This window comes from Cardiocondyla obscurior, linkage group LG02 (assembly GCF_019399895.1).
Source record: "Cardiocondyla obscurior isolate alpha-2009 linkage group LG02, Cobs3.1, whole genome shotgun sequence".
In the NCBI taxonomy this organism is placed as follows: domain Eukaryota; kingdom Metazoa; phylum Arthropoda; class Insecta; order Hymenoptera; family Formicidae; genus Cardiocondyla; species Cardiocondyla obscurior.
In genome coordinates this window covers 12143879-12170695 of record NC_091865.1, presented here as the reverse complement: position 1 = coordinate 12170695, position 26817 = coordinate 12143879, and the positions used below count along the sequence as shown (strand labels likewise).

General features: G+C 44.2%; 2 protein-coding genes across 2 annotated transcripts in view; one reads left to right on the top strand and one right to left on the bottom strand.

Annotated features, from left to right (window-relative positions):
• The window catches only part of LOC139113103 (kin of IRRE-like protein 1), a 314721-nt gene that overhangs the window by 209974 nt on the left and 77930 nt on the right, over nucleotides 1-26817 (bottom strand). The gene's annotated exons all lie outside the window — the stretch shown is intronic.
• Nucleotides 1044-25179, top strand: LOC139109507 (uncharacterized). Its single transcript, XM_070668612.1, has 18 exons — nucleotides 1044-1221; nucleotides 2681-2916; nucleotides 14624-14752; nucleotides 15392-15588; nucleotides 15762-16121; nucleotides 17524-17671; nucleotides 18142-18459; nucleotides 18732-19102; nucleotides 19514-19674; nucleotides 21024-21219; nucleotides 21699-21912; nucleotides 22137-22265; nucleotides 22342-22538; nucleotides 22614-22708; nucleotides 23162-23438; nucleotides 23542-24010; nucleotides 24405-24784; nucleotides 25074-25179. The coding sequence occupies exons 2-18, from the start codon at nucleotides 2712-2714 to the stop codon at nucleotides 25164-25166; spliced, it is 3939 nt and encodes a 1312-aa protein (XP_070524713.1). The 5' UTR covers nucleotides 1044-1221; nucleotides 2681-2711; the 3' UTR covers nucleotides 25167-25179.

Here is a 26817-nt window from a genome sequence, read left to right as displayed (position 1 = left end):
GGTCTTAATTACATTTATGTTTCGACGTCATTCGCTGTACGTTTAATTTCACACACGATTATTTAATTAGTTCTTTTGCAAGTAAGTAACATGCATCTGTAACATTTATAGCTAACGCTCGACTGAATAAAACGATATCTAGCAAGTAAATTCATCGAGATTTAAAAATACACGCTGCAGACTCGGTTTCTTTTTCCTTTATTATCGCATATTGATATTATCGCCCGTAGATGATTACGCGAATATGTTATTGTACAATGAAACTCACAGACTCATTTTACTTACGAGCGTTCGGTGCTTTGTTTCGAGCATTAATGCATAGAATCTTAACGCGAAGATCAAATTATTCCACCGAACTTATTACGTTATGTCGAATACAATTATCCGGCTGCGAAAAGCGCAGATTTCATCCATAAATCATGCATTCGACGAGATAAGGAACAATTTAGTTATGAATAAATAACCATTCCTCGCGTTTACGTAACGTAAGTTTTATCTATTATTATCTCACTCTTATTCCTCGACAGGAACGCTCACTGTTCCTCGCGGCGAGTGAATTTTGATACAAAAAATAGTAAAAAAAAAAAAATAAAAAATAAAAAATACACATTTCAGTAAAAGGACTCTACCTCATATTCATTTTCGTTTTTTGCGAGCTCGAAATTCAATCTTATCCGTCTTTTTGCATCCTTGATGCGGAAATCGAAGAACTAACAGCATTGAGCTCGAACCGATACTGGAAACCAATCTTTTTCTTTTTTTTTTCTTTTTATTCAATTTTCAAAGTTTAATTTGCTAAAATTTCCGAATTGCGTCAGCGGAATTTCTGAAATCGCATCACCGCGACTTCGGCGCCGCATTACGCATCGTATTTCTTCGCGAGGAACTCCGGAGTCGCCGTCGCGACCGATCGTCATTTATTACCGAGACGTATCTTCATTCCGGCGAAAAACAAAAATTCCACGGGACTTTTCCCTGCCTTCGCGATCGCGCGGATTCATTGACGTGATCTATGGTGGGTGTCTTCGGCGGTGAAGCGGGCCGCCAGAGTGGGAGATGAATTATAAAGTGGCGTTCTACGGTGAGAGGTCTTACAGTTACACTTTGCCCGTTTGCTGCACCAAAGCCGCACGTGCGAGCTTTCGCCGGGTCACGTGTGTACCGGAGTGCGTCGACGAGAGATTCATCGAGACGGGAACTGCGCTCTCCAGCTAGTGCAACGTTAGTATCATTTATATTTCATAACTCAAAGTCGGCTCGCATCGTTTCCGCGTCCCTTTCTCTATTCATCTCGATTCAACCTGGCTGATCTCCAGCGGGAACACCTCAGCTATCTGTCTTACGAACCGCACGATAATTAACGCTCGAGAACGCGTAGTGTCTCCCGCGATTAAAAAAAAAGTTTCGAAGTAAGCTTATCGATTTATTTACTTAATTTATTTGTCTCTATAATTTTTCTCTCACAATATCGCGTTGCAGCTCGATTTGCGATAAATCATACGCGCGTCCGTCGTACATGTTCAACAGTTTGATGCGTGTACATTATAAATGGCGGGCATAAAACGCGATTCTGTCACTCGTGATTCACGTGACCCGCGGGGGCTCCAACGTTACGAAATAAGCACACGTTAATTAACGTCGGCACGATTTTCGCGGCACACCCTCGCCCCCGCCCTGGCGTACCGAGGTGACGCGCGATTTTCCCGCGAAGGGCGAATTATGTAAATTGATCGCGGTAATCATTGCGCTTAGTCCGCGGACAACTCTTTGTGGCTCCAGCGTTTCGTTCCTCCGGGCGCTAATGCACCGGGCCCGTAATGGCGCGGAAAGGCAGTCGTGTTAATTAGGGATGAACTAATTAATACGCTCGGTTAATTACAGCGCTATTAACTCCATCCGTTAATTAAAGGGAATATTTATTTATGTTAAACGCCGCGCGCGACTCCTCCGCGGCACCGCGGCGCGAACGGAGGCTTATGATAATGTCGCGATACGGACTGTCTTTTGAAAAACGAAGAATGAATAATTGATGCGGTCGAAAACCTCGAGACGCCGACGGCGGGCGTCGAAGCGACGTACACGGAATTAAATATGCGGTGCGAAGGTAGGCGGTTTTTTTTTTTCGAGACCGGGGCACAGGTGCCTTTTTCGCACCGTGCTCTCATCTCGCGCGTGAAAGCCGGAGTTTGCGCGTTTCAGCACGTCCCTGGCTCCGATTAACCGGATATCCCCATTAAATCGCCTCTGAAAAAAAAAAAAAAATTAGAGAGATCGCGCGAAACGCGAGCGACAGGCGAGCGCCAATTAAATATGATTTTACACGAGGCTCGGAATTGCGGGCTCGCGCGCCGTCATGCGACGCGCAAATCGCGGTCTCGCATTATTGCGCTTCCATTGATCTGTTAAGTGTTCCAAATATCGCAATCAATTTACGATCACGCCGCCGTCTCTTTTTACACTCGGCGGACACGCATCGCGGGACAAACGTGACAATAACATTCAGGACGGTAGTCACAGTGGCGGTGAACACTTCGCATTTTCGCCGCGCAAGAATTCACGTCGCGCAGATAAAAATAATTCGCAAAATCATCGTTCTCACGTCCCGTTGCAGCGGATTAACGCCCGAGGCGACGTACGCCGAGCTCGTGACGTAACGACTGGATTGTTTCTTCAATTGCAGGCGCTCATTACGGTAAATCGCTATTCGCAGAATGTCGAACGTGTCGGTTGGTCCAGCGTGCCCGATATCCCATCTCGGGCCGAGCCTCGCCCAGGTATGTTCAGGATCGCAGTTTCTGACCTTTATGACGATCTTGGACACCCTCGTACGGGCCCAGGACAAGGTGTCCGAATCGTGCGAGCGTGTGCGGCCGAGAAATCCGCCCGAGTACTACTACGACTTCATCGTCATCGGCGGTAAGCAAACAGTTTAATTTGCCGATTAACTCCGTAGCGTCATTAAAGCGACGCGCGGCTACGGGAAACTAATAGCTTAAAATTTTCCCGATAATTAATCCGCCGTGCACGTGTTTGCGAGAAAAATCCCAGGTGGTATTTTTATTCTTTAATCTCTTCGAAACGACCGTCGCAAAGATGTAAAATAGAAAATTCCTGAGAGCGGCAGTTTTAGAGTAACACGTAACATTTTAAGGTTAACAGCCGCGATATCGCGAGAGTTGAAAAACAAGATTTCTTAGTCACGGTCTCCGACGACGTACTTCTATATGTCGGAGTTCGTTAGTCATATCGACTTCTCTCTAATATGGCTCGATTCGACGCGCGTTTTTCTTCTTTCAACGAAGCTGTCGCGCGGCTTCCAGAAAACGAAGGTGGGAAATCACGATCTTCATTAAGGGCGAGAGTACAGCGGTTGTTTACCGCGTTCAGAGGAATAACCGAAGAAAGTCAGACCGGTTTTCTAATGGGCAGGTGAAATTGATCGTCGTAATTGGAATGTATCTTAGTGTGCACCTCGCCGATCGCGCAAACCGGTTTAGATGTCGATAACAATCAAGGCGGCCTTATTAGAGCAATGAGCCGGCATGTCGTGAAAATGTGTAAACAACAAGTCGTTTCCCCGATTAGCGGGGACCCGTTACTTTGACGCGACTTAGACGCCTTTGCGAAAGGCGACTTCGATAAACAGACCAAAACGGTCCGGTTCACCGGCGCAGCGGAAGCTGGGCGATCGCTCGGCTCGTAAATGCCCGCTCATTACGCGTGAAAGTCAGCGAGCCGCGGATTGGAAATAATAAAATAAACGCGTAACCTTCAAACGTGTGGAAACGGCCTGCACGCGATGTGTCGAAACGTCGCGCCATAACCCACATTTTAGCCTCTTTCCCTTAGACAATGGGAGAGGAATTCTAAAAACGGGAAGTGAAACGAAATGCATAATCCATTAATGATAGGGCATTAATAACTCAGGCAAATGTACGGTGTGCACGGTGATTATTCCTAGTACTTGCACATTACCGTTGCTCTATATACCCAGCAAATAGTGCTCCAATAATACAACACAATAATATAATATAAACGGATATAATCGCACGCTATCACGCAACGGTTCAATCGGAACGCGATATCCGCACCAATACACATGATCGTATTAATGAAATATTTACCGGGGATACATAACTCACTGGGAAAATGAAAAATAACTGATGCTCCGCTCGTAAATCTCGCGATGCTGGTATACATTAGGAAGACAATTCCTCCCGCTTATACAAATACATGCGTGCATATATTTATACATGATATGTTTTTTTTTATTTTTTAAATACTTTTTTTATTTCTTTAATTTTTTTTTTTTTTTCTCTTACGAGCTACTCAATGTTATCTTGAGTGTTGCAAACGGACGAGTTTCTCAGCTCGCGGGCTAATTTCCTGCATAATTAATACTTCTCGTCGTAGCCCACGGCACCGACAATAATGTGTAAACTCGAGAACTCCGCGAGTGTTTTCCCCGCTGGGGAGAGCGGAAGATTAATCGTAAGTCTCTCAACACGCGGCGCGATATTCGCGACTTTCGACATTTACATTCGGCCGACGAGGTTTAATCGTAGACTAGGAGAGGAAAAAAAAAAAAAAAAAAAAGAGAGGGGGAGGGGAAAGGCAGAAGGGACGGGCACATAATTGAATATTTTAGTATGCGGTTGATAAAACCCGGCCGCGTAAATCCCGGTTCCGGAAATTCACCGGCGGACGGCACCGAACTCGAGATCGAGCGATCGAAACTAATTTTCTTTGCTTCCCTTTCGGTGATTATTCCCGATAGGACTCCCGGGGATATCCGGACGGGAAGATGGAATTTTTCAGTGACTCGACCGGTTATCCGGTCGCCGCACGGATGACCGCGCTCCGCTCGTGATATCGACCGACCCTTCTTGCCGGCCCGAATTTTTCCGCCCCGCGAGAATCGCGCCGTAAGTAAGAATACCGCGTCGCGGAGAAAGAAACGCGCGAGGATAACGAATAACAGTGTTCTCGCGGCCCTTGCGGCGCCGTTACGATGATTGCTTCTAATTAGAGACCTTCCGAAATTACGCGGTTTAAAGAATTATGTAGGGCAATAGGATTCCTTTTTTTCTTTCTTTCTTTTTAAAGCCGCGTGTCGCCTAAGCAATATGCGGATGCAAAAGTAAACGTACGGAAACGTACTTGTGTGGAATGATTAATCGTTCACCCGCGTCGACGACCGCGGGTGTATTACCCGCGAAGGTGAGGAGAAAATATTAATAACACCGTCGCCGAGTAATTAGCGTGATGCTTATTAATTATTCCGTCAATGCCCAGTCGGAGGAAAGAAGCTCGTGGAGTAATTATAATGGCGCAATGCACGGAGCAGAAGTTGGGAGGGCGGTAAAAGGGCCGAGTCGACTGGAAAGGAAAGAAAATGGGTTTTGTCATTATCATTAGGGGCCAAGCAGCGCGATAAAGCGCCGCTGAATAAAATCCCGATATGAATGGCGCGGCGTGACGTGATGTAATTGAAATAATTACAAAGATGTCGTAACATCTCACTTAAAAATATAAATTATGCTCAAAGCAAATTGACCGGGAAGGGGGAGGGGGGGGGAGCCCGGGACGCCGAGAGAGCCGAAGCGAAAGCTTATTATTCCGCCAACAGTCGACGTAAAGAATGATGAAGGTGCACTTGTAACAATCCGGAAAATAAGCGCCCTTTATTGCCCCGGAGTCGTCCGAATGTGCAGAAGATGGATTAGAAAATCAAGATAAAACACCAGCGTGCTCGCGGTGGAAAGAAAAAAGAGAAAAAAAAAAAGAAAGAAAGGCGGAAAAACGAGCGGAATGAATCTACGGGTTGCGTTTATGTGATCCGTAAGCATGGTTCTTGCGCGCAACGCCGGCATCTAAAACCCCGAAAAATCCATCGGAATAACAAATGTTTTTTCGCGCAACGTTTATTCCGCATCCCCGTTACGAGGAGAAAAAAAAAAAAAAAAAAAAGAAAGCGCTGCGCGGGTCTCCCCGATGAGAAGAATACGTATGAATAAATATATTCAACGCATTAGCAAATGAAATAATTACTGTAAAACGTTTTGCAACATTTTATAAGTCCCCTCTCGTCCCGCGCTTTCGCCCTTCGCGGCCGGAATAATGGAAGAGCAGGAAACGCTTTCGCGCGCAGCATCCGCAGTAGCAATAAAATATACGATTTTCACGAATTGTTCATTAACAAGCTATTAAGGCACTAATTAAAAAATAATTGAGAGCAGCCGGAGTCAAACGAGGCGTTCGGCAAACTCGGCAATTCACGGAGGGGAGAATGCAAGAAGGCATTCCTCGCAGCCAATTCACCTTCGTTACAAAGAAAATAAAAAAAAACTTCTCCCCCCTCCAAAAAAAAAAAAAAAAAAAATCACTACAAACCTTCCGGTGGCGTTTACATATTTACCACGGGCAAACACAGTTATCACGAGTCGTCGCCCGTGGCCCGCGAGTGGTAATTGTTATTTGTCGTTTACAGGGGCGCGATCTCGCTGGCGAAAATGCAATTCGACGCGCATGATCGTTCCTACGCGCCGCGTGCTTCGTACGGATTGCGATATTAATAAAGACCGTTATTTATTCGAGAGGCGCGTGATTATTGCATCATTAATTTAATTATCGTCTCCGCGCCGCGCCAGCTTCTCGTTTCTCTCTTCTCTTTAATCTCCCGGGCCCCTTTTTCCCTCCCGTCTCTCTGTCGAATTCGACTCGAACCATAGAGTCATTACGTCGAAGCTGCGTTCCATTATTCCACACGTTCCTGGCCCTGTCGGGACATATAAATTCTCGAAGGTGGCAAAATTCGTCGAGTGGGAAGCATAGAGGACCAGAGGGGCCGCGGGGCTGCGGATCGCCAGCGCGAGCGATGCGGAGAGAGCCGGCACATAATGTGATTTAATCGGCTCAACGAGTTTTATACGCTCTTTGCATTTTGGGATAATTCGTACCGGCGACGCGATCGCCCATGAGTGAACGCGCCCGCCCGTTCTGCATTTTGTTTATACATTTTGGCGATCTGTCGCCGGACCGCTAATACGCACGGCGACGACTGCGGCTCAAACTGATATTGGTCGAATTGTTCATGGAGACGGAGACGAAGTGCAATCGGTTTTTACCCTTCCCTTTTTTTTTTAAGAGAAAGATGACAGACGGATTAATATTATTTTTAAATGCGACTTTGACGCAACAACTAAGACATAAATATATAAAATCGTTAGCCACATATTAATTTTCTTTTTTTTTTTATGAGTTCTTTTTATTATATTTATTATTACTAGTATTTTTTTTTTTTTTTTAAAGACAAATAACAATTTTTTTTTAAGTAGATATACATGTTTTCAGCAATATAACGCAACGAGAGAGATCACGCTCCATGTTTTATTCCTCGGCAGGCCCGCGCGCTACTTTTCCCCTTTCGCGTTTTTCGGCGATCAAACACGTCTCTCCGCGCGGCCAGAAAATAAAACGGCCGCCGAGCGGAATAAACGCGCGTCAAAACGCCGACGCGCCAAATGTTGTCGGAAAAGTCGGCGCTAGACGCGCGTCGAAATCGATACGTACCCGACGGAGATAAAGATTTCTCCCCCGACTCCCTTCCCTCCCTCCTCCTCCTCCCGCTTCATTTTAATAATTAAATATCAGATCTTGAATAAAATATTCACGATTTTAATATCCGCCGCGCTGCGTGCATCTCCCGACGCTCGCGTACAGTAATTTATACGAATATTCGAGCGCGCGTAACTGATGTAAATGACGCGGCCGTCGACGTCTCTTTGACGTATTTTTCCCCCCTCCCTCCCTCCCTCCCTTCTTTCGACGAGATTGCATTTCTTCATTAACACATGTGTCCCTCGAATTTTAAAATTATTTTTAATCAGGTTTGATTACCGGGCTCCGAACATTCGACAATTCCGGGAATTATTCAGCGCGAGGTTAGACCTGATTCGTTAAATTAAATAGTCGATAATTATCCATTCAATATTTCATGTATGAAAATACGAGAACCGAGCACGGCAGCCTTATAAATACGTAGTATTTACACCGGTAGAATTTGCATCGTTTATTCATCGTCTGGGATTACGTTTTTACACAGATACATACATATATATATATATATATATATATATATATATATATATATATATATATATATATATATATATCGCACCCACAAATCGCGGAGAAAGCTCGCGTTTCCAAATGAACGCAAACCATCTTCTATCGCTAGCTACTCCCGGTCGCGAGCCAGTAAGTCACATTATTCGCGCCAACGTCGGCGATCGGCGCCGTATACGGGACGCAAGCAAGGGTACGACATGTGTGCTCGATGACCCGAATAAATGGGGTGGGTTTTGGATATGCGGAAGTGTTGCGGCCGTACGATGCTAACCGCCGTGTCTCACGTAACACGTCGGGCACGAGGAAGCCCATAGACGCGGGGAGCCGCGAGAACGGCACGTAACGTCGTAAGGCAGCAAGTGTAGCGTGGCGCATACGTAAAATCGTGGAAAACGAGATCGGGAGAGGCGGCGGGACAGGAGGAAGCGCACTTTCTTCGCGCGGCGATAAATCACGGACCCTTGACCGAGATGCCGAGACGCGGTAATGCCGTCTAACGATAAGCAAACCACCGGCGCGGCCGTAAAGATACGAATCGACGAGAGTCTCGCGAGGCAACGATACGTTCCGGGTGCCCGTGAACTGGGACTTTCGCGGTCCAGCAGCGCGGTTCCAAATCGATCGGGCAGCGCGGAAGAAATCGGGCGGAGGCACCGGGAGGGATTAGCGAACGTTTCGTCCGCTCATTCACTCGCGCGCTCATCGTGCGACGCGCACGAGTGCATCGTACTCTCCTTTCATCGCGCGTTCCACGTAGCCGTTTGCGTAAGAGCCGCGTCGTTTCGATCGAGACCGCGATTTCACTCGGCGGTCTCTATTTCTTTCCCTCTGCGCGTGTATCCGGTCTCGTTCGAGTGCAGACGCGTTACGGCCGCGGGAATAATATGAGAGAGGAAGAATGAAGTGGATGGGCTTCAAAAGGAGGAAACCAGCCGGCATATGAACCGGGATTATCACTGCTCGCGGATTTTCGCGGATATTTAGAGCGACCCGGCTCGCCGAGTGTACTCTCCTTCTCTTTCTTTCTCTCTCTTCTTCTCGTGGTCGTGAAAGTAATAAGCCGAGAAACGTACGGGTTGCGACACATAAATTAGACGTGCTCCCCAAGTTTTCAGGTATTATTTTTTTTTTTTTTTTTGGCCGAGACTCGCCGTTTTTTTTCTTGCGGTCTGAATCGATATCGAGATTACTCCATGAACGTTTCACTTATCGCCCCAATCATGCACGAGACTCGATAATACACGGCAATCTAAAGAAGTGTTATTACCGCGTAGAAACGCGATCTTTTTTCCCCTTCTATTCGTTTCCCGAGCTAACAATGTTTCACGTAAGAAGGTAATCATTTAGTGATTGACGTATGCGACGTATGACATTACGCGGAAAGTAATGTGTCACGTTTGGATCCCGTTGAAATTATTATATCAGATTTAGTGAATTGTTTAATAAATATGCAGATAGGTAATATGTTATTTACGTGGATATTCATTAATAATGATTTATCGAATTTGGATTAACTGGGTCATCCACTTTTATTGGAAAAATATGAAAAAATGAATAATAAATGATACCGCGACATTTAAAAAGAAATAAGTTATTGATTTTTCAAAATGCCCACAGCAGACTAAAAAAAAAAAAACACTTTTTTTTAACGCTTAATATGAAAAAATATTACGTAGGACAGTTTATTTAAATTAATCAAAATATTGAAATTAATGCGAGGTGAACTAACTGTATCTTATTAAAAAAAAAAAAAAAATTATTCGTTGCCGCAACCGCTCGCGTTCGCCTACAACTTTCATGAATAGTGCATTTCATATTCCGGCCTTCGTAGGTTAATAAAAATAATCAGTGTCCAAGAATTCCACATCTCGTAATAGCAATTCTCGCGATCTTTATTGCCGACGAATGCCGTTGTCAGTCGACTCTATTAAAATTCCCAGCGGTGCTAAAGAGTACTTTGGCCAACGTTACACAAAGCCGGGACGTTATCTCTCACGAACGTTATATTTCTACTTACGTCTTCAACATCTCCCATGAATTGCGCTTACAAAGGGCTGTCAACAAGTACTTGGCCCTTGTATCGTTATCTAATTACATATAGTATGTATATATATTATATATATATATCTTTCATTAAAAACCCCAGCCTTACTTAGTATCCCTTTTAATTACAATATTTATTTTAAATTGCACTTACGACAGTTATCTCTAATATTCAATAACCGTTAACACACGCCTAAATAAACATCGAATAAATTAAAGTTCTTTAATCGCGCGGAGAAACTACTGTGCGTGCAATTTTAACGATATTAGCGTGACACCAGCTCCCAGAATGAGCCTCGGAAAAATACTTTTCTCAACGCTCGGCGGCGCAAATATGTCGCGTGAAAAATTGCGCGGAAAGAAGTAACTATCGTGCAGTTACACGCGGTGTTAACGCTTTACCGATTCCTTCCGCGAGCGGTAGAGGAAGAGAGAGGAGAGACAGAGAGAGAGAAAGAGCGGGATCAGCGAATGCCGAAAGAACGGTGACAAGAACTATTGCGATCGGACGCAGTCTATTTTCCGCACTGTTGCGCCGAAAGCAAGTTGCACGCGAAAACGTAAGGAAACGAAGAACAATCCTCTCGTCTCTCTCTCTCTTTCTCTCTTCTCCGATGCACGAGAGTATATTTTTGCCATTCGAAGAAGACGGACATTCGACCGACGTTCCCGCACGCTCATTAGACAGAATATTTTTCTTAATCTGCGGTTGAATCATGCACGAGAAGTGCAAAACATCTGAACGTTTTCGGAAGAAGAAATAAAAAATTTGTAGGATACAGAAATTAACGGTTGCATAAATCCGCTTGTCATTCGTATAAACTGTCACCCGTGAAAACGGGAAATTTCATTATTTCTGCGGAGGGAAAATCAGTGCGAAAAAAATAGAAAAAAAAAAGAAAGAGATATCCATCTTCTATCAAGGTATGGTATTTTAATTTGAGTGCGGAAATAAAATTGGGATTAAAAAAATAATGCACTAATGGACATGCATACTTTAATAAAGGTAAAGGATTAGCGGAACGTTACTCTTTCTTTCTTTTTTTTTTCTCCCTGCGGATAAACATTCCGGATACTTATTAAAATTCAATCCAATTATAATTCATCTGGTCGTTTAAAGCGAACGGAGAGCAAGATATTTATTAAGAGCAGTCTTATTTTTGCCCGGATACTTTTATAGAGGCGCGCGTTTTAATATGATTTACTCAACGTGTCGATAAAAATATAATCGCGTCGCGATAAAGCTCGCACCGGCTCGGCGATATTATCTGCTCCAGATAGAGCTATCTTCAAGTTATGGAAATATTCTTTTCGGCTATTAATACGTTCGCGCAACAATGCAATTAACATAAATTCAATTCGCATTCGCGTTTGCTTACCTAAAGTACGTATACGGAAAGTTTGTCCGGAACGGGAAGTAATTTCCCATATTAATTGCTGAATTCAAAGTGGCTCTCATAAAGGGGCTAATTATAGACATCGTTAAGCTGATTTACCGCGGATAAAATTCCTCCCGGCCTGTTCCGGCTTTGGCGTCAATATGAAAATTCTTTAGGAACGCGATGGGTCGCTCTTGGGTCGTTCCCGTCAAGTTCAACTAAACGACTAATTATCGAGGGGCGAATTTGGCGCGTGCTCCGTATATTTTTCCTCTCGCAAACTTTCCCTCTTTCTAACCTACTCCCGCCCTTGTATTTGCGAATCGAAGAAGGAAAAGAGATGGTGGTTTCGTCGCGTAACTCGTTTTTCCGCAAACGGCGGCGGCGTGTCCTCGCGAGCGCGCTTCGAGCACGTTTAACAACCGTCGATTGAAATATCACGAGTGTTTCGCCGAGCGGAAGAGGGAAAAGCGTCGAGATCGGAAACATTTCATCGCGCGGGCAATCGCGGCCGCATACGTAAAAAAAAAAAAAAAAGGAATCCATAAGTTTTGCACTTAATACGGTTAAAACATGTGCAATTTTCCCAGGTAGCACGTTACCGCGGTTGCGGTTAAATAAATATTTATCCGCCTTGTATTATAAATATAAAATTCATGGACGTGAGGAAGAGGTGGGAACCGACTTGCGGAAGTAATCTTGTTGAATATGCATCAACTATCTCGTTTCCTCTCCTATATATCTTATAACGTGATTATTCGTTTCATAATTCACAAGAAATCTGGCGCATAAACAGAAATGTTAGTCTTCATTAGAAAAAAAGGAGGAAAAAAAAAATTATGCGTATAAAAAAAAAAAAATAATAATAAAAAAAAACACAGGCTACACAACTGGGACACGTAGTATTGGAAAACGACTGGCAACTTTAATTAAAATTTCGAGCGTTGTTTGTGTGGGAATATAAAATTAAGCGGAAGAGAAATGAAATTTACGTTTATAACATAACAATATAAATACGTAATACAATTATAAATTCGTGCAAGTCACTTATGTGTGTTTTAATATGACGCACCATTGCGCGGCTCCGAGCCCGTGAGCACATTTGCTTTTCAGAAAACTTGTTTTTCCTCGTTTGATAACAGGTCTTATCAGGTATATCATTATACGCGCGGCTGGAAAAGTTCGTTCACACCGTGTCGCAATTTCGGTGCCATGCAAATAATGTGTCGCGTCCCAATATGCAAATTCCTGCTATTTATGCCGACATGCCGATGGACTTTTCACAAACGCGTTTCGATCTCTGTTAGAAAATTATCGCAATTTATCCCGACAGCGGTGAATATATCGTCCGCGAAATAGCGGGGAGTGAAAATTCCCCAGTCAAAAAAAAAAAAAAAAAAAAGAATTTCTCCCGCCCCGGGCTCCGCGTCGATCCGACGAGAGACATTTATCATCGGCTTCGTTAATAGAAAGCTACTTAATACGAGCGGCCGACGGGATCCCCGCTCGCCGCGGAATTAAACTGTAAAAACGGCGGGCGCGCGTTCACACGGAAGGCATTAAGACGGGGAAAGAAACGGTCTCGTATTTGGCCGCCGATATGCGCCGATTTGCGCGCGGGGCGTAATTATGCGCGATCGACAAAATAGAGCGGGCAAATCGTATTACGCAAGTGGCAGTAGCCGTAACGCGATTTGATGCACACGCGGAAATGCTAATTGAATTTCTTGATTAGAATATCCCCGGCTGTAATCTGTAATATCTGCGGGAAAATAGAATTTGATTAACGTGATGCCGTTGTAAGCGCGACCGGGGGAGGGGGGGGGGAAAGCAGGCCCGGTGGAGCGTATTTATGTCGCGTGAAATGCATATCTCACGGTCCCGTTGAGTTAATCTGCCCAATTAATCGGACGTTAAAAATGCAGGAAAAATAATAAACCCGGGCGCCGCCGTTTGCCCCCCAGTCGTTATGCTTGTTGTCAATATGCCGCGGCGAAATAACACATTTTCACGTTGGACGGGCAACAACATTGTCGGAGCGCCCTGTATTATTGCACCCGCGCGAATAAAATTATACCGGTCGCGTGACCGTTTCAAACGAATGTCGCCGATAATGCGGTGACATTCGCAAATCTCGACTGACCACGCAAACGCCTTCGTTTACGGGAACGCTCGGTTTCCACCGTACCATCGCGGGAACCTAAATTAACAATTCATTTTCGCTCGGCACAGAGTTGCGAAAGCGCCGCGATAAGACGGTTTATTTAAACGGCCAGGGCATATTTTAAAACTTTCGCTGCTCCGGTTCTGGGCTGTAACCGTTCCGGTCGAAGATACGGGTATGCAAATAGTACGACGTAACGTCCAATCAAAGATGCAATATTTAGAACGGAAACTGGAGCGACGAATATTATACCACCGTGAAATGCAACATTTAACGTGCATGAATAGCACGCTTGGGGTGTGACTTGGCAATTCTGGTCGGGAGACAAAAATTAAAAATGCCAAACCGCGAGAGATTTCTCCCCCGGCACGCGCGTGAACGTGATTGCGATCTCGCGCCGGTTGCTGGGGGTGCCATTGTCAAGGCTCTTAACTACCAGCTTTCCAACGCGCGGCGGACGAGCCTTCTCCCAGCGATTGATAAGATCGCGATAATGGCAGCCGCGCCGCCAAATTGCATACATCCGACGATAGTCGATTAACATAATAATCCGGCGCTATATATTACGTCCCTACGACGGCACAGTAATCACCGTCGAACGATGACTGTTCAACTCTTATCAGACTTCTCTCGGCCTTCTCGGCCCCTTGTCATTAATCGAACGGTGAAAGAAGAGACGGCGATTTATCGGCCGATAATGGATCTAATCGCAAAAAGAAGAAGGAAAGAGAGAAAAAAAAAAGAGGAGTTAATTAGGGCCACGCGGATGCTTTCCTTCCGGCGAATGCAATTATAGCGGCGCTTCGCCCGAAATCCGCTTCTTTCCGCATCGCCGCGGACTGCATTTTTCTCGACCTCGCGCTGAATAACGTTAGGACTTTAATGACTTCTGTCGCTTTGGAATTAGGAGGATCAGCCGGTGCAGTGGTGGCGTCTAGACTGAGCGACATACCCGAATGGAAAGTTTTGTTGCTAGAAGCCGGCCCGGACGAACCGCCGGGTGCCGATGTTCCCAGTATGGTGGCAATGTTTCTGGGTAAGTTTCAATTGGACCGGGTCACCGTGTACGTTTTGCTATTCGCAGAAGCTCGAACTTCGCGATAATGAGTATTCAAGACGCCTGCGATCGAGAATTATTTTTATCTTACCGTTTTAATACGGAAACTGATCAGAATTACGAACAGGAATTTTTTTTATTTTTTTTTTGTTTCCAATTAACGTCAGTTCGGTCACTTTCCATAAAATATTCCCGTAAAATAGTCGCCTTTTATTTTTAATGTTCGTTAATTATGCTGCAAAATAAAATTCTGAGCGTGTCTACTTAAAATTCAATAAGAACTAATATATTATCATTTATTAGCATCCCTGAAGCTTGATTTTAATCAAGAATTACGCGACGCGTTTAATTCAACGATAACTGCATTAAAACAAAATCGATATCAAATTGGCAAGATAAAACCCGCGGATGGCGGGAATATCTAAGGTGCCCGCGGATTCTGTAACAACGGGAAACGTAATCGCGCGGGCCCGCTTTTATTTAGCGCGAGTGTTTCGAGCACCTGCGAGCGGAAATTGTTACAATGCTCATCTGGAATCTGTATTATTGCGAGAGCACGGTGTTGCGATCCGTTGCGGGCTTTACGCATGTTAAACGATCTGACAATTTTGCCGATAGGAACTGACATTGACTGGCAGTATCAAACCACGAACGAGATGAACGCTTGTCTGTCAACCGGCGGATCCTGTAGTTGGCCGCGCGGTAAAAACCTAGGCGGAACGTCCGTCCACAACGGCATGATGTACAACCGGGGCCACGCGAAAGATTTTGACAATTGGGCGGCGATGGGTAATCCCGGATGGAGTTGGCGCGATGTAAGACCTTATAACTAATCATTTCAGGCATCTTGTGCAATCCAAATGCGGACGGCGTGGTCCGAAAGAAAAAAAAAAAAAAAAAAAAAAAAAAAAAACGAAGTCAATCTAAAGTACTCTTTTAGATTGCGATAACCTCAAATAAAAGACACGCGATGATCGGTCTCGTTTAGGTCCTGCCGTACTTCATGTGCTCCGAGAACAACACAGAGATCCACCGAGTCGGCCGCAAGTATCACTCGACCGGCGGCCTGTTGACCGTCGAACGGTTCCCGTGGAAGCCGGCGATCGCGGATGACATTCTCGCGGCGGCGGCCGAGAGAGGATACCCGATTAGCGAGGACCTGAACGGCGACCAGTTCATAGGGTTCACTGTCGCGCAGACCACGAGCAAGAGCGGGGTCCGTGTGAGTAGTGCGTCGGCGTTCCTCCGGCCGGTACGACATCGGCGCAATTTGCACATCTCTCTGAACGCCACCGCGACGAAAATCATCATCGAAAACAATAAAGCCACTGGAGTTCAATTTTACCAGGTCAGTACGTGCAAAGTTTTTTTTTTGTTTTGCTACTTCGCCAACGATAACACCGGGGATTCATAATTTACCATTTTATTACCATACATTAAGGATTCGTTAGTGTTTCCATTTAACGAATTATTAATCTGAATTTTAAATACTATTTTATTAATTATGAAGTCGGTAACTAGATCGAACACGTCGGAAACCTAATTCGATTAAACAGGGTTCTATTATAACTCGTAAGTGATTAATTAGGTAATGTTTATTATTAATTTAATTTGAAATATAATTTGGCAGCTGATTAGCTGTTTTATTTGAAAATTTTAATGCCAGCAAAAAGAGAAATAGATGAAAAGGATTAAATTTTAATGTATTATCTCTTAAAGAAGTTAAAAATATCATTTACTTCAGATTAATTAATAACTTAAATCACTATATAATTATAGTAGCATCTATAAAGTTATATGTCAAATTGATTATTTATGTCAAAATTATTTCTTTTTTTTTTTTTTAACTTTCAAGTATCGTATGATTGACAGATATAATTTTAGTAGATGCCACAAATTCTGCTTGTCACGATACCGCGAGCAAATGCTTTTTATTCGGTCGAGAGAAACCGGCTGCTTTTATTAATACTTTTATGAAAACGTCATGCTTGAAAAATCGGTATTACGCACGAACGGAAATTTGCCGAGGGACTTACTTTATTGTTTTACCTGCATTAAGACACAACGCTCTAGTGATCATGCGCAAAAGTCGCGCAAAGTCGTTTTCACGGGTATTAAAAATATTAGTTCTCGTCTCTTTCCCTCAAGTTTCGAGTTTTTAATTACCCGGGTAGGTCAGTAATTATATAACGGCGCCGGATAGCTCGCGCGCAGATATCGCATAATCGCGTCATTTGTATGAATATTAAAAAGATAAATTTTTACCTCGTCCGTTGAAGTTACAAGTTTTTTTTTTTGTTTCCCCCGCGCGAGCCAATAATTACATAATACCTGACAGCTCACGCGCAGGTATCGCATAATAGAGTCACTTTCACGGGTATTAAGGGGATAATTTTTATCTTGTTTGCCGCGTGTGGGAGTTTTTTTTTTTTTTTTTTAAGCCAATAATCAATTTGTCCCAGTTCAACGGGGCGATGCCTTTCTGACGCCGAGGAATAATATTTAAAACGTCACGACAGTAGGCTTGCACCGCTATTTAATGTTTTCGTTAATCGATCGCGGCCCGGTGCCATTAAAATCCCGCGAAATATACTCGCCGTTGAAAGCGGACGAGACACGGCGTGACAATATCGCGCCGCGAACTTTGCTTTTTGCGGGCCGGTTGCCGGCACTTAGACGCGAAATCAAGTTCGCGCTCTGAAGCGCGTCGGCGAGTTTGGTGATGTGAGTTTCAATGAACGCATCTTCAGGATGGTGAACTTCGAGTTGCCCGCGCCACAAAGGAGGTAATCGCCTCCGGTGGTGCCGTAAATTCGCCTCAACTGTTGCTACTCTCCGGAATCGGACCGAAGGAGCATCTGCGAGCGGTGAACGTCACAGTCGTCAAGGATCTTCCAGGTAAGCGATCCATTCATCGCGCGTAACTCATTATGAATACGGCGGTGTATCCTCCGAGAGAAGATAATGTATCCGCCGACAGAATTTAGCCTAATTTGGCCGATAATGCGCGATGAGTTCATTATTCGACTCTGCAGTTCTGCGCTGCGACGAGGATATCGACGAGTCTTCTCCCGGAAATAAACTTGACAAAGAGCGCGACGGAAATTTCGCGCTGTCGAAAGATAATCAATTAGCCGTTGAGAAAAACTGAAATCTAAATTTTTCAAGCGTTTAAGTTCTAGCCTAACCGAGATACGTCTGTGATTAATTTTTTTCGAACGTAAACGCAAACGTCATTAATTACGACAGGCGGAAAGTTTATTGTAAATAAATTGGCGGAAACGAGCGTCGACCCGATTGAGAGCGAATCAGAAATTACACCGGTGGTGACAATTGCGCATTTTAATCAGTTGATTATTTTGTTCCAGGCGTCGGGGAAAACTTGCATAATCACGCGTCGTATACTTTATCGTGGACTATCAACGAGCCAAACCTGTTTGACCTGGACTGGGGATCCGCCGCGGAATATATCGCTTTTCAGAAGGGACCTATGGCGTCGACCGGTTTGTCGCAAGTCACCGGGATGGTACCATCGATCTACACGACGCCAGATCATCCCGATATCCAGCTGTTCTTCGGCGGCTATCAGGCGGCTTGCGCGACCACCGGCGAAGTCGGCGCCTTGATGAACAACGACGGTCGCAGCATCAGCATGTCGCCGACGATGACGCATCCGCGTAGCAAAGGTGAGCGAACGTAATTAGCCCGTAAGAATTTTCTAACTCGATGGTAATTCCGAACTTACCATCAATCACGGCCGGCCAGAATTCTATCCGTAATTAACCGCAGGAGGTGATAAGAGCTCTCTTGCTCGCGCGCATATCGCCGGGAAAATTTCTACAAATTGATTAATCAGCGCGTCAAATCTTCGTGAAATCCCCGGTCAGTTTCGACAGTCAATATATCACGCGTCAGTTTCGCCACCGATTAAACGTCACCGAAATGAACTTGGTAACAGGGAGGCTGCTCCTCGCCAACAACAACCCCCTCGCCAAGCCGATCATTTGGGGTAACTATCTCAGCGATCCCATGGACGTGACGATCCTCGTCGAAGGCATCGAGATCGCGCTCTCTCTCGCCAATACCAGTGCCATGGCAAAGTACAATATGACTTTAAACAACGCGCCGCTAGCCGCCTGCTCTCAATATCCTTTAATGAGTAAAAATTATTGGGCCTGCGCCGTGCGTCAAGACACCGGCCCGGAAAATCATCAGGCAGGCTCCTGCAAAATGGGCCCGATTAACGACCCCATGGCTGTGGTCGACAATCGACTGAGGGTGTACGGCATCAGGAACCTCCGCGTCGCCGACGCGTCCATAATGCCGCAGGTAATTATCTTTCGCAATCGCGAAAACATCGCATTTTTTTTTTTTTTTTTTATTTCTCTTTTATCGCACGCGATATAAAAGCAGTCAAAAACCACGAATGTACATAAATATAAAATGCACATTGATACATTAAAATACGTGGCATACTTTTTTTTTTTTTTTTTTTTTTTTTTAATTTATCGCGAGTTATAAATCGCCTGAAATCAGATTAATAAATCTGCAAACTTCCACGCGGCGATGTCAATCTTGCGGTATATTTAAATCCACGTACCGTTACTTTTAACTTTAATTTTTCGATACGGCAAAAGTTTTATTTCATATTAAAATATTACTAAAACGTGCTGCGTTAAGACGATTCTGTCCCGCTTCATCGGAAGAGATAATGACACAGAAATATGGTTACTTTTTAAGGTAACATCCAGCAACACGGCGGCCCCGTCCATGATGATCGGCGAAAAGGCGGCCGCGTACATCAAGTCCGACTGGGGCGTCGCCGGTACACAATGGTACGGGAAAGAACCTTGCTCCATGTGGAAACACAACCACAACCACCATCATTGGAGATACCAATAGTCACCAGCAATTTACCATGTTTCCTAGTTCACACGCGACGATCGACAGTACGCTGGACCTATTACTTTGGGGGATCAAGTACATCGACTGGGATCAGGCTATATGGTAGCCCGGGCTCCACGATCTATCTAGTCTCTTATTGCATCCATCAATGCGTTTACCGCGGCCTAAGAAAGTCGGCGAGAACGCGACCGAAGGCGATGGCACTCCGGATGACTCCCCGTAGGCTGCGAGTTTCTTTTCTTCTCGGTATGACCGGGCGATCGTGCCGGACCTCCGCACGATTCGCCCGAGCGTAATGTCAAACACGAAATTATCCCGCGACCTGCAATTCTATTCTCGTTACTAACGCGGAGAGTCGCGGCGGCTGCAGACCACCAGCCGTCGTCTCGCCGCATTCGCCATGTTTTAATTTCCAGTTTAAGAATTTCCTAGAGATTGCACTACCTTGTGGCGTCACGATCCGCGATCGGGTCGATTAACCGTGACGCGACCGGGCGCAATTCGTACAACTTACGCGTAATGTTACTACTACGTTAATTCCTTAATTAAAAGAAGTAACTTCCTATTTTTTTAGTTACCGTATGCACTAAGAGTTTAAAGTTAATCCTTGTAAATGTACGTAATTGTACTAATAATCTTTCGCGTTCATAATACCTTTTAATAGCTGTAGCGTGTAATACTACCCATGGATGTCCTATTGAAATGATGACCAAAGACAGATTCTGGTACCTGGTACACCGACCGCCAAAAATATAGTGATTAATTGTGTTAACGAGAGAAAAAAAAAAAAAAAAAAAAAAAAAAGAAGCGTAGAGAAAGAAGTGAACTACAAATACGGATCACTCGGCCGCTCTCGGAGCCCGGGTGTAAATCAAAATATTGTAAATAAACGAGATGAACAGCAATTAAAAATCGAACGTAAGATAGCTCGCACCCGCTCGATCCATTCCTACGATATTATTACAAACCGGGTTTTTACGTATCGCGAATAAATTTGACGATCAAATTTTTGAGAAGACAACTCGTTGCTTGTGAAAATTAAATATTTGTCGAAATTAATTCGCTTATAAATTTAGGGGGAGGGAGAAGAAAAAGAGATTTAGATAATTACACGTGATAGTGCGCGAAATATAAATGAACGGAGTAATACGTTTTAACGAGCCGCAAGATTTGACTTCGAAACTTCCGAAATGCAAATGAGTTCGACGGAAACGCAAACGAGTTCAGTGGAAGTGGATGTCACAATAGCGTTATATCTTTCGTTTGCGCCATTTTACCGACGGACTATCCGTCATTTTTTCTGAAATGATAGCACGTGCGGTTATTTACAAGTGTGACGAGTAAGTGTTATAGCGAACGCCATTGTTTTTACGTTATGCGTCGAGCACTTAATCACAGCTAGACATTTCACGGAACGTGCATATGCATACACACGAAACGGGTATATAACAGGGCGACAACGAACCGAACGCCGCAATCGGGTTGTAAAAGCCGAGCACAACGGACAGGACTCCTTACGACAACCGCATTCACGGAAAATGGTACGTTAACATTCCGCAAGTTGTATTACTTACTCATCGTATCGGTGCAACGGGAAAAAGTACTTAAAAAAAAAAATAATAATAAATTAAAAAAAAAAAAATTAATTTTTAATATCTCATAACGACATTCTATGTCTTGGACATAAACGTATTCGAAAAAAGCATGCCTTCGAATAAAATAATAAAATAAAATGCCTATCGCAATTAATTTCGGAAATTAAAATTTTATAGAAACCGACAAAGAGATTAATCGAGGAAATTATGTAAGATTTAACGCATTAAATCCCCCCCAGCAGATTATTACGTTATTCGCGATTTAATTGCAAGAGTAAAGTGATTTCGCCGCAGTAACGGCCGTGATATTCGCAAAATAATGGAGCGCCGTTCTACGGTTTATACGATGCATAAACTCGAGATCAACATTCTTAAGTGCCGCAATATATTTAGTCGCGTAAACTATACGTTACACGGTATTATAGAACGTGTCGGACTACGAGATGCCGGAAGCGCAGTGTTCGTCGTCCTACGTAGGCAGCCCTTCGCTGACCGACGTCTGCGCCGGCAATTCCGCCACTTTGTTTCTAACCGTGGTGAACATGCTGGCTACCTACAGTTCAATAATTAACGGCGCGTGCGAGCGAATCACGCCCATCAAGAGGCCGCGGCTCACTTACGACTTCATCGTCGTCGGAGGTAATATAATCAATGTACTCGTAAATATAATGGCCTATCAAGACCCATCTTGTTTAGCGATTTAACATAGGAATGCTTCGCATAATTATTCTCGGTGAACGTAAACCGCGCGGAGCTCGTTTCTGAACTGCATCGATTTAAAACACGACAGGATGATTTTTTATTTTGTTAACCCTTTTTTTTCTTTTTTTTTTTTTCTTTTTTTTTTTATATTTTTGACTCAGGCGGCGCGGCAGGATCGGTCGTGGCCGCGAGACTCAGCGAAGTCAAGGCTTGGAGCGTTCTGCTCGTGGAGGCTGGACCGGATGAGACTGCCGGCATGCAAATACCGAGCAATCTTCAACTTTACTTGAGTAATGCCATCTTTGTGCCTTTAATAGCGTTGTTAAAACTACGGCGGGCGATTAATTTTATTTGCGATCGTTTCAGACACCGAGCTCGACTGGCGGTATACCACCACGAACGAGTCGTACGCGTGTTTGAGGCGTAACGGCAGCTGCAGCTGGCCGAGGGGCAAAAACCTCGGAGGTTGCACTGCCCATCATGGTATGGCGTACCACCGAGGCCACAAGAAAGACTACGACAGATGGGTGGAAATGGGAAACGAAGGATGGTCGTGGAAAGAAGTACGAAACGATTATTATTAAGATCTTCCGCAATATAAATTAAAAAGAAAAAAAAAAAAATACTTTTTACGCTAGGTTCTCCCGTACTTCCTTAAATCGGAAGACAATCAGGAAATTGGAAGGGTGAGGGCGCAGGATCATGCCACTGGAGGTCCGATGACGGTTGAAAGGTACTGAAATCACACTTTTCTTTTCTTTTTTTTTTTCTTTTTTTATTTTTTTTATTAACGCACGTTGCTTTAATTTTTTTCACACAACGTGACGCAAACGATCGCTATCATTTACGTCACGCAAGATAAAAAGTGATTTGAAATCATCCGTGTCGTTTCCAGAGTGATCACGCCTGTGAATAAACGCGCGATTGTCACGTTCGACTTGCAACCGTTCGCTGTCATCTGTTTAATGATTATTTATTCGACGAGAATTAATTTTGCCCCCGCAAAGTGTTCCAGTGTCACATCCGTCCCCGTCTATCGCGATTACTGCACCCGATTCGGCATTCATTAAACGGGATCTGTGCGTTTCGAACTGCCGCGCTCCTCTAACGTAATCCCCGCGGCTTCGCCGCCGATTTAATTGATCTACACGTATGAATTAAACTCGCTGATTACTTTCATTAATAGATTCCCCTGGCAACCGCAATTCGCCCGGGACGTAATAGCGGCGGCGGAGGAAGTAGGCTTAGGAGTCACCGAGGACTTGGTGGGCCAGAATATCACGGGATTTACCGTCGCGCAGACGATCAGCAGAAATGGTGTTAGGCTTAGCGCCGCCAGGGCTTATCTGTGGCCGAGGAGGAATAATAGAAATCTGCACGTGGCTCTGGACGCGACAGTGACGAGAATCAATATGAGAAAAACCTTGTTGAAAGTGAGGGCTGATGGCGTCTCTTTCATTACGGTGAGCCGGCCTAATTAATTATACCGCTCGATGTGTCTGTAGAAATAATCTGTCGGCGTGACTTCGCGACCGCACGGCATAGTAAACGACTTAATGCCCGCAGAACGGTGAGCAGTACAACGTGAGGGCGAGGAAAGAAGTGATACTCGCGGCCGGCGCCATAAATTCGCCTCAGCTGCTGCTGCTGTCGGGAATCGGGCCGAAGAGTCATCTCGAATCGGTGGGCATTCGCACGGTCGTCGATCTGCCGGGTGTCGGTGAAAATCTCCATAATCACGTGTCTTACGGCGTGGACTTCACGGTAAATGAGACGGACGTGAGCGAGCTAAACCAGGATAACAGCGATTTGTATTTCTACAATCAAACCGGTCCGCTGTCGTCCACGGGCTTGGCCCAGCTCACCGGGATTTTACCGTCCAACTATACCACCGCGGACGACCCGGACATTCAGATCTTCTTCGCCGGCTATCAGGCAATTTGCAACACGGGCGGCAGAATCGCGGACTTGAAAGCGTACGATAACAAACGCACCGTCAGGTTCACGTCCGTAAATATTCAAACACTCAGCCGAGGTAAGTGAACGATTGTTTTGTCCTAAATAGCACGGCATTAGCATAAACGTACCGACAATACAAATAATTTATACATCGCGGCGTATTTGCGCGCAGCGAGACTTTAACACTCGACAACGTTTTCAATATTTTTCATCGAATTTCTTTTAATATTTTTTTTCCGTTATTTTTTTCTGATAATTAAATCTCCTTTTATTCAATTTCACTGGACTGATTCACTCGCGATAGTATTAAAAGAAAATTAATTTCAATTTTAACTTAGTTATAATTATAAACGGAAAGAATCGATAAATTAAATGAAATCAAAAAGATGGTATAATTTTTTTTTTTTTAATAAATTAACATTTTGCTTTTGTAGCATAATTAAATTCGTTTTTATTAATAAATTCGTCAGGTCGACTAACGCTTGCCTCAAAAAATCCTTTGCGCTCCCCGATTATCTGGAGCAACGACCTCGCGCATCCGCAGGATCGATCAATTGTTTATCAGGGGATTCAGCATATCTTAAAACTGTCGAAGGCGAAAGCGATGAAAAAATACGGCCTGAAAATGACGGTTCTAACCGATCCGGCGTGCGAGCAGTATAAGAAGAACGAGAAGATGAATTATGAGTATTGGGACTGTCAGTTTCGATACGACACCAGACCCGAAAATCATCAAGGCGGAACTTGCAAAATGGGTCCCAGCTCGGATCCCATGGCTGTAGTTAGCCCAGATCTCAAAGTTTACGGCATAGACGGTTTGAGAGTGGCCGATGCTTCTATTATACCGAAGGTAAGTTGACTTGAAATTTTTATAAACGCGCAGCATCGAAATATATAATAATCCTATCGCGTAATTTTCTGTTTTTTTAAAAATATTTCTATTAATTGAGTTATTTTTTTTTAATTATTATAATTTGCGCTTACAAATAAATTTAATATCGTGCTGAGCGTGGAAATAATTTTTACGAAACTTTCTTCGATGTGCGACATAAACCAGAAAAAATGCGATACGTATACTTGTATATACATTCGTAATTAATTTCTTTTTTTTATTTTTGATTTTTTTTATTTTTTTTCAGATGGTTTCTGGTAATCCCGTTGCCGCAATTAATATGATCGGTGAGAGGGTCGCCGATTTCATAAAAAATAGTTATAGAGTGTTTAACAATTAAATAAGAAAGTTTATATGACTATTTTATTACCAAAGAGAGAAGTAGAAGTAAAATAGATTCGATCCCACCGTATTAATAGATTATATTGTACTTGTAAGTATAATTTCTTATAAAATATGTAACGTTATCTGCGGTTGATATAAAATAAAAAAATTTAATTTTTAAATGTCCCGTAATATAATGTAAATCGACTTAAAACGGCGCGACATAGATGTTTCTATTCTAAACGTTCGAAAATGAAATCTCGTATTCATCTAAGCTGGTCGGACGTAAACCATTATCTGGGCTGTTAAATTAAATCAATCCGGTCGACCGGACAGAATGCTAATCAGATTAACAAAGCGATCGAAAATTATTATACTCAATTTTAACCGCCGATGAACATTGAGTCGTTTCGTTTCTAGTCGCGAGGAGTTTCTATACCGCCGCGAAAGAATACGCTGGCTGGGATCGCGGAAGATTCACATCTGCGATACCTTACGTCTCAATTATTAAGATGAAAAGAGGATAAAACGAGGGAATGCACCTTGGAGGAGGTCACGACGGCGGAATAGAGCCGTACAGACGGCAGCTAGTGAGGACTCGGAGGAGCTGGAGAGAGAGAGAACCGAGCACTCGACCTCCTTATACTCGCGTGCTTACACGAGAGCGATTTCGCGACCCTTCGCTTGACCTCAGTAGCTATTCATCCATCTGAACCTTTCGAGATCGAACGCGCTCGCCTCCAGAGTGCATTAAATCCGGGCGTCCGATGAACCGGCAGCCCGGATAATCTATCTACATAACGGGGCCTGCCTCCAGGACAGATAATTGACCAATTCGAATAAGAACGTCTCCCTGCTGAATTACGTTAAATGCAATTATCCCGAAGTGTTCCTAAATGATATTTAAGCAGCGGTGGATCGCAGAATCGGGATGGAAATACATATTTGTTCACTCGCGGAATGTGACGCGGGCACGTTGAGTGAATTGTAAGACAGCGCTTCGGTTATGGTATCGACTATTGCCGACTTTCTGCTTCGATAATGTGAGTTACTTACTTTCAGCCGTTCACCTAACTATATTTCTATACTCTTTGAGCTGTTAAACCTATCGTGCGCGTTATTCATGACTTTCGCGTGCCGCGGATTGATATCGCGAGGAGTGTCCTTGAATTTCATCAGATCGCGATGAGGAGAGTGTGCTCGCGCCTTCAGCAAGAGAATGTCGGATCGGGTCGCTCAAACGCATCCGGAATGCCGCGTTTACGTCTAATACAGAGCGTGAGATGTAGCGCAGCAGATTACGCATCGACTTAATGCCTTTCAGGAATTGTTTCTTACGAAATCGACGCCTTTCCCAGACCTCGGCGTGTCTAAGTGTTCGCTCGAACGCGCCTCGCGGAATTGAATAATTGCGGCGATCATAAATCTTAAATCGGAGCTCAGGTCGTTACTACCGGCCACTACAACGTAAAGAGTTAATTAGAAGCAAAGCGTTTCAAGTACGAAGTGCATTTCGAACCGCTTTTTCAACTCCACCCGAGTGTCGCTTTTATGGTAACGTTCGGGAATTACACGAAACGCGATCTCGATATTCCACCTGTTGTCAATGACTGCCAGCCCGACGCGCTTGGAAACGCGCGGGAGGATCAAAAACGTCGGGCGCACCC